This window comes from Gadus macrocephalus, chromosome 1 (assembly GCF_031168955.1).
Source record: "Gadus macrocephalus chromosome 1, ASM3116895v1".
In the NCBI taxonomy this organism is placed as follows: Eukaryota; Metazoa; Chordata; class Actinopteri; order Gadiformes; family Gadidae; genus Gadus; species Gadus macrocephalus.
The window spans coordinates 19,422,360-19,433,005 of record NC_082382.1 but is presented as its reverse complement, the minus strand read 5'-3'; the positions used below and the strand labels follow the sequence as shown (position 1 = coordinate 19,433,005).

At 48.0% G+C, this 10,646-nt stretch overlaps 1 protein-coding gene across 1 annotated transcript; it reads right to left on the bottom strand.

Annotated features, from left to right (window-relative positions):
- Positions 1-4,392: 4,392 nt before the first annotated feature.
- Positions 4,393-7,660, bottom strand: LOC132457318 (zinc finger BED domain-containing protein 4-like). The gene has a single exon (XM_060051564.1). The coding sequence runs from the start codon at positions 6,682-6,684 to the stop codon at positions 4,780-4,782; it is 1,905 nt and encodes a 634-aa protein (XP_059907547.1). The 5' UTR covers positions 6,685-7,660; the 3' UTR covers positions 4,393-4,779.
- Positions 7,661-10,646: the final 2,986 nt, after the last annotated feature.

The window sequence follows — 10,646 nt, the reverse complement described above, 5'->3', positions numbered from 1 at the left end:
ACTAGGAAACGGCCCCGATCCCTATCTCAGGCACTGACATTCACACGCGTGCAAGCACACTCGCACGCACACACACACGCACGCACGCACGCACACGCACACAAACAGTCACAGACCCGCACACACTCAGTGCAGTTGCACACACCCATGCACACACACCCGCTAGACTGTGGGCTCAATCTCTCCACCGACCGCAAGGAATGTGAGCGCTGGGCAATAACACTAACACTGTCACACACAGAGACAAACATGTCTCATTTGGGGTCAGCACCGATGGGGCTAAGTACGTCTTTATTTTCAGACTGACTGAAGTCTTCTCTGCCGCATAATGGTAATGAAGCCATATGGTATGTGGAATGGGATTACTAACAAATGTTCCATACCCAGTCTTTCCCCTACTTCTCTCTCTCTCTCTCTCTCTCTCTCTCTCTCTCTCTCTCTCTCTCTCATATCACCCCCCTCCACTCTCTCTTTCTCTCCTATCCTCTCTCTATTCCTCCCCTTTCCCCTGTGTAGCTGTCCCCCCAATAACGCCGGCATTTCAAATTGGAACAGCATGTTGTCCCAAAGTGTGCACCTCATTTATAAGATTAAATTAAAAGCCAGCCATGCTCAGATGGCATTTTTTTTCTTTTTTGCTTTAGAGACGATGAGGAGGAGAATTTAGCATGTGGACAGAAGGGTGGGAGGCGGGCTTCAGCTGTGCACAATCACCGTCCTGTCGTGTGATTTGCTGGTTCCTGGTGGTGACACCTTCTTCCTGTCACCTGCTCTGATGTGTCAGATAGGACACCTCGGACCCAGGCCCGGCGAACTCAGGCATTCAAACTAAACAAAGATGAGGTTGTTTTTTCTGTGTCTGTTACCAGAGCATAGTGTGTGCATTAGCTGTGTCAAAATGAACAGCGTACACTTCAAGTTAAAACGAGCCATCGCAAATGATACTCCATAAATGGAATTGGGGTAAGGGTGTGTGCGGGGGGAGGGGGGGGGGGGGTCCTCATTTTGCTTTCTACCTAAAAACAGATGAACCTTTTATTGAAAATGTGGAAGCGATTAGTTTAAGGGGCGTCTTTTAGTGTAATTCCCAAATGAAACGAGCAGGCTCTGTATTTATGAAGCCCCTAGCACAATGGAGGAGAGCTTCTTAATGAGGCAATTAAGGCGAGGGGTCGAGAGACTTTGATCTGGGGCACAGTGATTTTTACAAAAACATGGGCCAGTGATAGATACTCATAACTCAGAGGCCTTAATTGTGCTTAATTTGTTTGGAATAGGAATGTGCTTTCAATTAGAGTGTGGATCTGGGCCTGCGTGTTTAAAGGAGACTGTCAGGGAAAATTAAGAAGTAGTTTGGTTTCTCTTTCTCTCTCTGTGTTGTGTGATGCTTTATATCAGTCGAGGGGAGGGGTGCAGCGGGGTGATTAACCGCGAAACAAAGATTTCTTCAAACTAATGTACGGTTTCACGTTTGAGTGTGTATGCGAGGATGAGGTTGACTGTGTGGAGCAGAGTGTGGCAGAGCACCATGGATGGACGTTTTCACCGGTTCGTCCATGGGAAACAAACTGCCGTCTGGCACGGCTCGCAGCTGCACAGAACACTGGCAGACCTGTGGGGAACGCTTCCTCATCTGGTCAGGGGATCCCAAAGCTCTGGCTGGAAGGACTTCACTGACGTGCAGCTTGTAGCTCTTGGTTCAAGGCCCCACATGGAGTTTTTATGTTTGTTTTTCTGCGAGAAAAACAGAGAAATTGATTGAATACCAACATATAACATAACCGAGTGAGATCACTGGAATGAAGTAGCTGTACGGAATGTTTATTATGTCATGAATTCAGACGGTCCAAGTGCTGAGATCATTCTCGATATTTTGTGTGTAATTATATCTATATGTATATTATAATATAATTATACAAAAACAATTTCATTTTATGTTCCATATGACCATCAGACCTGTTCAATTTCGTGAAATAATTTACACAGCCAGGACTGTATCAGCATGAATAAGAGTTCAATCATCTACATACTGTACACACTGTACTCCTCGATGGACAGAAGCAGTCCCAGCCAATAGAGACGCAGTACTGAGATTCACTAGTCTCTCCCGTAACACAGCAGTGACCAACAGTATGGTTTGGATTTGAACTTTTGTCATGGAAATTATCTTAAAGGATGAATAATTGTGCGTGTGTGTGTGTTTTTGTGTGTGAGGGAATTTGTGTGTGTGTGTGTGTGTGTGTGTGTGTGTGTGTGGTTGTGTGTGGTTGTGTTGTGGTGGGTGTCTCACTAAGATGGGGGCCCACATGCGGGCTGGCTGCTCTGGACTTGGTCAACAACTGCAGATCAAATCACAGTGACATGACTCCCAAGTGGGCCCCAGCATTCACCAATCAGGCCGTGTGTGTGTGTGTGTGTGTGTGTGTGTGTGTGTCCTCGGACTGGGGATATTTAGCTGTACCCCAGCACCATAAGGAACTGTTTGTTGGTTTGGGGGTCAAACACATAGTAACAGTTTAGTGCAGGTAAAGGAGAACTTACCAGGCGGAGGGCCTGACCAAGACTTCCCCTTTGTAGAAACGTATTATGTAGTGCATGTCTGTGTCCTGATTATCTTACTGCCTGCACTTAATTGTGTTATCTCCTCTTCTCTGTTGCTTTGGCCTTGTTAACCTTTGAATAGTTAGCAGAGTTAGCTGTGTATACGATTACAAGTTTATATATCTGAATATGATATATGATATATATTGATTGCAATAATGTCAACGCACAAAGTCAAACCTGAGACAAAAGGAATCAAAACAATTGATCACAAAAATAGAATTCATTTCTGGAAGTTGTGAATTGATTCAGAATCAAAGCAGATAAGAATTCTGTGTCTTTCCTAAATCCATTTTCCCCCCATTCCTACCCAGTACATGGCTAACCCTGCACCTAGCTAACTGCACATAATCATGAAGCTAAACTGCACGTAACGAAACTGGCTGGCGCAGGCCTTTAAGCCACTGTCAGCACATTTTCAACCATGTCACCTACCAGCTAGCAATCCATGCTAACCATCCCTTATATCCAGCTGGCTCACTGTGATGGTGATAAATGTAGTGTGTGTACTCAGTCGTGTGCCTGTCTGTGTGTGTGTGTGTGTGTGTGTGTGTGTGTGTGTGTGTGTGTGTGTGTGTGTGTGTGTACAGAACTGTCTGTGATGAGCGAGCGAGCGAATGGCAGAGCGAGGTGAGCACCACAGTGCGAGAGAGAGACAGAGAGCAAGAGAGGGGGGAAGAGAGAGTAAGACAAGAGTGGAGCCGACAGGCAGATGGTCTCTGGGTCGTCTCCTGGGCTCTTCCACTTCACAGTCCATTACGCCCGCCTCTTACCATCAGTCTGCTGTCTGTCACTCCCCACGGCCCCTGACGCTCACTCCCTCTCACCCACTCTCTCTCTCTCTCTCTCTCTCTCTCTCTCTCTCTCTCTCTCTCTCTCTCTCTCTCTCTCTCTCTCTCTCTCTCTCTCTCTCTCTCTCTCTCTCTCTCCCCGTCGCACATCCTTCTCTCGCTCCTCCACGCTTGTCTGCCCCGTGGACCTCATGTCATCCGTCAGGTGCGATCCCCGCTGAGTGATGCGTCGTGGCGTGTGAGTGGGTGTAAAACCAGCCGAGAGATGTCCCCCCCCCCCCCCACCCCCTCTCCCCTATCCCCTCCTCTTCCCCCCTCGCTCCATCTCACTCTCCTCTCGTCGGGGAAGCTCTGAGCGGCTCCCTCTCAGCAGTCTCCAAGGAGCTGTTAGCCGCGTGCTGCCCTAGACCTTTCCTCTGCCCCCTCTCCCCCCTCCCCCCCTCCAGCAGAGATACTTGGCAGACGGACATAAGAAGCCACTGGGGACACGACCGCCACCGATCCTGCAGGGGAAGCTCTGATCTCTCTGAGACATCCCCTCCCCTGCACACACACACCCGCACACACACCCCCCCCCTGTGTTCACTTCCTGTTGCTCTCTCTCTCTGTCTTTCTGTCTCTCTCGCTCTCGTTCTCTCTCTCTTTCTGTCTCTCTGTCTGTCTCTGTCTCTGTCTTTCTGTCTCTCTCTCGCTCTCTTTCTCTCTTTCCGTCTCTCTCGCTCTTGTTCTCTCTCTCTGTCTCTCTCTCTCTCTCTCTCTCTGTCTCTCTCTCTCTCTCTCTCTCTCTCTCTCTCTCTCTCTCTCTCTCTCTCTCTCTCTCTGCAGATGGACTGGGAAAGGGGGGGATGACAGCGGTGAACCACTGGCAGACTGGTTTTGCCGCAGTCCTGTCTGGTTGCCGGCGGCAACAGATTACTTTCAGATTGGGCTTCAGGGGAGGGGCCCTGTCCTGTCCCATTGGTCACACCCCGTGATCAGGGAAGGCCTGATGACTTTTAAATAGGGCCCGACCGATATGGTTTTTTCAGGGCCGATACCGATACCGATATATATGAAAATGGGAGGCCGATAACCGATATGTGCAACCGATAAATAGAAGAAAAAAATTCTCAAATAAATTAAAAATGGCACACACTGACTCGAACTTCCATTAAGTGTTTTTAATAGTAAACATTTTAAGTACAGGGAGCTGCCAGCAGCATTTGTAAAATAAAGCCGAACTTAACTTAGAATAACTTAACATAGAATAAAACTGGGAAAAAATAAATAAATCAATAAATAAATAATCATCAATAAAAAATAAAATCACTCCCTGCTATGAGAAATTAGTAAAACATCACTGTAGAACTACTTTGCAATGAACCATAGGCTGGTTTAATGCCCAAGCCTAATATTGCCAATTAAGTAAAAGAACATTATAGTGCAGGAAGCACAGCTGCTCGGCATGTTGCCCAGTGAGGCTTCTCCTATTCTTCGAGTAGATCAGAGAGATCTCACTGAAGACTCTCTCACTGGGAACCGATGAGGGCGGTGCGCACAGAAACTTCCTGGCTTGTTTAGCCAGAAGCTTAAATCGTTGTTCATTCTGCTTCCACCACTGGAGTGGATCCCCCTTTCGGCGGTCAATGATTGGCTCCATGAGATACAACCTCACCTCCTCATCAAGCCCAGCATCTGAGGCCGATGCCTCTCGTGGTCCTAGCAAAGAGCTGAAGATGGCATCTATCCGGCTGCCAGATGGTGCCTCATTTCTCCTCTGTTTTTTTCGGGCCTGTTGTTCTGCAGTGTATTCTTCTGCTTCGGCCTCTTGCGCCACATCAACCTCCTGTGCTGTTTCTTCATCATGTGCCTCCGCCGAGGCACTCTCTACTTCATCCTTGAGCCACTGCTTCGCCTTCTCTATTGTGTGGTCAGAGGAAAAGGCATTATTCTTGTAACGTGGATCTAGCAGACAGGCCAGAACAACATGCTTGGTTTCTTCAAGCTTTGCAAACCTCTTGATGAGGCTTTCCTTCATACCTTGCCGAAGAGTTTTGATCCCGGTTGTTCTGGGTCCTTCATCCTCCAGCAGCATCTTCAACACACTGACACATGGAATGATTGAGGACGCAGAGGAACTGCTGCTGCTCACCTCCAGCGTGACCTCCTCAATGGGAATCAGGGTCTCCACAAGATTAGCTACCAGGTCCCACTGGTGAGCACTTGGAGCAGCAAACCCCCCATACTCCCCAGAGTAGAGAATTAATGCTCTTTTCTGCTCCAGTGCTCTCTGCAGCATGTGCAGTGTTGAGTTCCACCTGGTTGGAACTGCTTGTATGAACTGGTGGACTGGAAGGCCAAGTTCTTGCTGAATTGTTTTCAAACGGTCCTTGGCCAGGACAGAATGATGAAAATGTGTGACACAATGCTTCACTGTAGCAATTGTGTCAATCACTGCTCTCTGACAGGACAGGCCATCATTTACAACAAGCTGCAACTGGTGAGCAGTGCAGCTGAGGTCTGGCACTTCAGCAAGCCTCATGCCTTTCATCATATTGGCACCACTGTCACGAAGGACAAGGGCTATGCGCTCTTTGTCAATGTGCCATTCCTCAATCATTTCAAGGAATTTATCCTTGATGTACTGCCCTGTATGGGATCCTTCCATGACCGTCGTGTTCAAAACAACTTGCTTCCTCTCCCACTCATTGGTAATGAAGTGGCATGTCAGGCTCATTAGGGACTCTGTTGTTCCAGACCAGCAGTCTGTGGTAAACGCCAATGGGAACCCAGCATTCTCTGGTTGGATAAGGGTTTTTATCTTTTGCACAACCTTTGCATGGATTGCAGGTATCTTTTCAGTGCGGTAAAACTTCTCGCTTTTAAGTGCATATCTTGGATTAAGAGCAGCCACAAGGCGCTGAAAACCAACATCAGAGACAACGGAAAATGGCTGGTTGTCAGTAATTATCATTTCTGCAAAAAGTTGATCTATTTGCTTAGACTTCTCATCTGAATTGGCCCACTGTTTTTGTCGCTGAAACAGGTCTGCCACTGTAGGCTGGTGTGATGGTGCTTTCTGAGATTCCATTTCGCGCTGCTCCTTCTTTGCCGCTTCATATAATTCTTTATGGTGACTTCTGAGATGGGACCATAGATTAGATGTATTGGCCGTTTTAGCCACTGTAGCGCCAGTGCTGACCGAGACTTTGCATGCATTGCAAACTGCTTTACCTACACCACCTGACTGGCTGTAGTAGTCCCACACTGCACTTTTGGCTCGTGTCTTTCCTGTTGGCACATCCATCTGCATTGGAGGAAAATAATGTGACACAAGTTAAATTGGGTAGCATAAGCAGTTGCAATCTAATACAGACATATTTAGAAAATAAATATTTGATACAAACTAAATCTATTTTCAGACATTGTAAAAAAACAAACAAATAATAATTGTACATATAAATTGTAAATAATTTATAGTATGTCTCTATATAAAAATAGTCAAAATCATATAGATAAGCCTGTATATTTCTGTAAATATACGGCACTAGTAGTTTACTTACAGTAAAAAAAAAAAAATGCAAACTACAGCACGTATAACCACCTCCTGATTCAAGAGTTTATTTTACGTCTAGTGGCTGTGCTGGGCTGCTTGTCGGCCTCTGGGTGGCGAGGTGAAACGAAAGCATTTAGGTATAATGTTTTCACGTCACAAATAAAGGCGAATTACAAAGAAGTATTTGGATCATTGTACCTAGCGCACATCAAATGCCAGCACTTTGAGATCACACCAGGCGTGATTAAATGTTCAAAGGGCCTGGGAACGCACAATAAAGAAACTAATAGACTGAACGTACAATGTGCCTTTAGGGCCTGAGTCGCGTAGCGTAGTGTTCATGAAGTTGTTTACCTAACACCAAGTTAGTTAGCGCAAGCCAAAATTAGCTACCAGAGATGCTGTCGTATCTCTGTAGCTACTTGCTGCTAGCTACTGCTAGCCTGTCTGTCTACCCGTAACAAGATGTTACACCAGTTTGAAACGCAGCGACTGGCCAAAACTTAATTCTATTTAACTTAATTTGAGGGACATTGCGACCAATCACCGTTGGTTCTACCGTGCTGGGTAACTTGTTAGGGAACAAGGCTCTCACCAGAGCCGTAGATGGGAATGTATATAAGGCTCTGGCTGCAGATACTCGACCCTCTATGCTGGCTCTTACTCAGGCAGGCTATAAAGTAGCTAACAGGCTATCAAGTAGCTAGCAGGCTCTAAATGGTTAGTCTCGGGAACAAACACGTTTTATTTGGTCTTCATTGACCATGGCTTTCAGTCCACCTTTCGTGTAGAACTACAGACACGTTCACGTTTCCATGTGGGGTTTTAACAATAACTGTAGTAGGACTATACACCATGTTGAGACTGCTCTATGGACAACCTTTTCAGTGAGGAGTATTCGCTGTCATTCTGGTTGTCCTTGCGTGAGCTAAGGTTTGTGTCGTTATTACACAGATCAAATGGATCGGTTTCACAAATTAATAAACACCTTGTGGTGCCGTGCTTCTGCAACGTTGGTGTGTTTGTGACATATTGCAGGGGATATTGCTTCGTAGATGCTTACCTCGAAGGAAATGTGTTTTCTCTGCTTTAAGTTGTATTCGCAGCACCGTCCTTCCTTAGCCCCACTTGGCCGTCTAGAAACCGCTCACGAGTCACAGGGAGCGTGAAGGCACCCCGCCCCGCTTGCAGCCTTGGCGTGTTGATTGGTTGTATTCCGTGTGCCAAACAAATCAGATGCTGTGACGGGCGGGGCAACTTGGCAAGGCTCATGAATTCCAAGTGGCAAGAGCGGAAGGCGCGTTCAGAACGAAACGGCTGCAAAATTGGTTGTGAAAATTATATGAACTTATCGGTGGGAATTTATGGAAAGTATGGCCGATACCGATATCCCCAAAATGTTAAATATCGGCCCGATATATCGGTGCGGCCGATAATCGGTCGGGCCCTACTTTTAAACAGACATTTCAGATGAGCCGATAAACCTGGCAAGCAAAGGGGAGGTTAATTTAAGAGTTAAAGCATGATTACTTATTCTTTATTTAGCTGATTTTAAGGCAAGGTTGAGTTAAATAAATAAAACAAAACCATAAAGTCATGATTATTTAATGAGTGTCAAACGAGAAGGACCACAATCATTCCATCTAATGGTCGAGGCCTAATCTACCGCCAGTGTAACTCCAAGTCAAACCACGCGATGTGTCAGACGAGAGGTAAATCGGAGATCACTGCAAAAGGAAACTGTTTTGATGAGAGCCTTTGTGTTCAGAGACGGGCCAAGAATATTCCGGAGGTTTTGCTAATCATGCTTTACAAGTGACTGGCTCTTTCATAGGGACAGACATTGGTTTGAATGGAGGCCTGCACATTATTTCCTTAGCGGCTAGTTAGCATTCTGCTGCGTTCGCACACAAGGTCTCGAAACATTTCAAACAAACGTCTCGGAGAACACAGCCCGGTCCGTTTCTCTCTCTTCCCTCGTTCTTTTTTCTTCAAATCTCCTGTGCCGCTTCCTGTGCCTTTCTCTACCAGCTTTGTGGTGGACACAAACCTGGCCTCCCAAGAAAATGGGCCCCCTTTTTTTTTTTAATTAGCCTGAATAATAGCCAAGCATGAGGAGACTTAATCCCTTGGCCGACGGTACTCTGTTAATGGTTTCCCTGTCACTCACCACGCCAACCCGAAGAAAGCAGCCTCCGCCATTCACTCCAACACCTCTCGCTCAATCTCCCTCTTTCTCCCCCCCCTTCTCTCTCTCCCTTCCTCTCTCTCTCCCTCCCCCCCTCCCTACCCCACTCTATCCTTCCCTCACCCCCCTCTCTCTCTCCTTTTTTCCTTCCCTCTCTCGCTCCCTCAACCCCCCCCCCATCCCCATTTCTCTCTCTCTCTCTCTCTCTCTCTCTCTCTCTCTCTCTCTCTCTCCCATGCGGTCCCTGTGTCTCTCGGCCGCTCTGTGAATTCTTCCAGGGCCGGCCTGCGTTGTCTCTGCCTTCTGACCCAGCCCCCCCCCGCTCCTCCCGCTGACCACCACAGTCCCTCCATTCATCCGCCTTCCTGCCATCACCACCACCACCACCACCACCACCGCCTTTTGATCTAACCCCCCCCCTCGAATTGCCATGAGTCTGTCCGTCTCCCCCCCCCCCCCCCCCTCTCTCTCTCCTCTCCAGAGAACAAATTACTCACTTCCTTCATTCATATTAACCGGCGTTTCCCCGGCTCTTTCCTCCGACGCGGCGTGTCTCTCTGTCGAGGGGCGGCCGAGGCTAGAGCACGCGAGAACACGTCGCTGTTTGTTCGGCGCAGCGTGTTCCTGGTAAAGATATGCGGGGACGTCGGGGCCAATTTTGTTTTCCATTTGCTAGAACAGCTTGTGAACCGTTGTTTGGTCACCGAGTCATAACACGGCGGGTGAACCGCCGGTGGAGCGGAACCGATTTCAAATGTACAACAGTGTTTGTATCAGGGGGTCTGCAGGACAGGGGGGGGGGGGGGGGGTTGGAGAACCGGGGGGGGTGGGGGGGGGGGCTCCGCCGTCACGTTGGCTTGGGTTCAGCCGACGCATGGAGGGTTTCAATGCCTCCCCACTCAGAGGACTTCTGATTCACTGTGATCGTCCACAGGAGTGGGTCTGGGTACCGACAGCTGTTAAGCCCCAATGTATACTGGGCTGTGTTTGTGTTTACTCTACTTACTATCAAACTACTTTTTTAAGAGAGTTATGACACACACGCACACACACACTCACACACACACACACACACACACACACACACACACACACACACACACACACACACACACACACTCGCCTAGTGCATTTCATGGCAAATCCAGCTGTTCGCCCCGGTCCAAGGCTGCTGCTGCTGCAAAGGTTGTCCGTTGCCCGACACGCAGAGAGAACCAAAACCACGGGCCCGGCTCACATCCCAGAGCGTTAAGACGTGGATCGATGGGAGCAGAGGCGGCCGCCACAGCCTCATTGTTCGGGGACAGTGTGGACTACCAGTGCGTGACCTGCTCAGAGAAGCAGAAAGAGCAGCACTCCCGCTGCCGTCGAGAATGTAACCGGCGCACTATCGAGCGAGCGTTTCTCTGTCTGCACCTTTTTCCATTCCTCACCTTTTCCCCCCTCTTTCCATCTTTCCCTTCCATCCATCTCCTCCTCTGAATGCCAGAAGGCAAGCTGGCCGCGGTGTGACATTAACAGACAATAAATA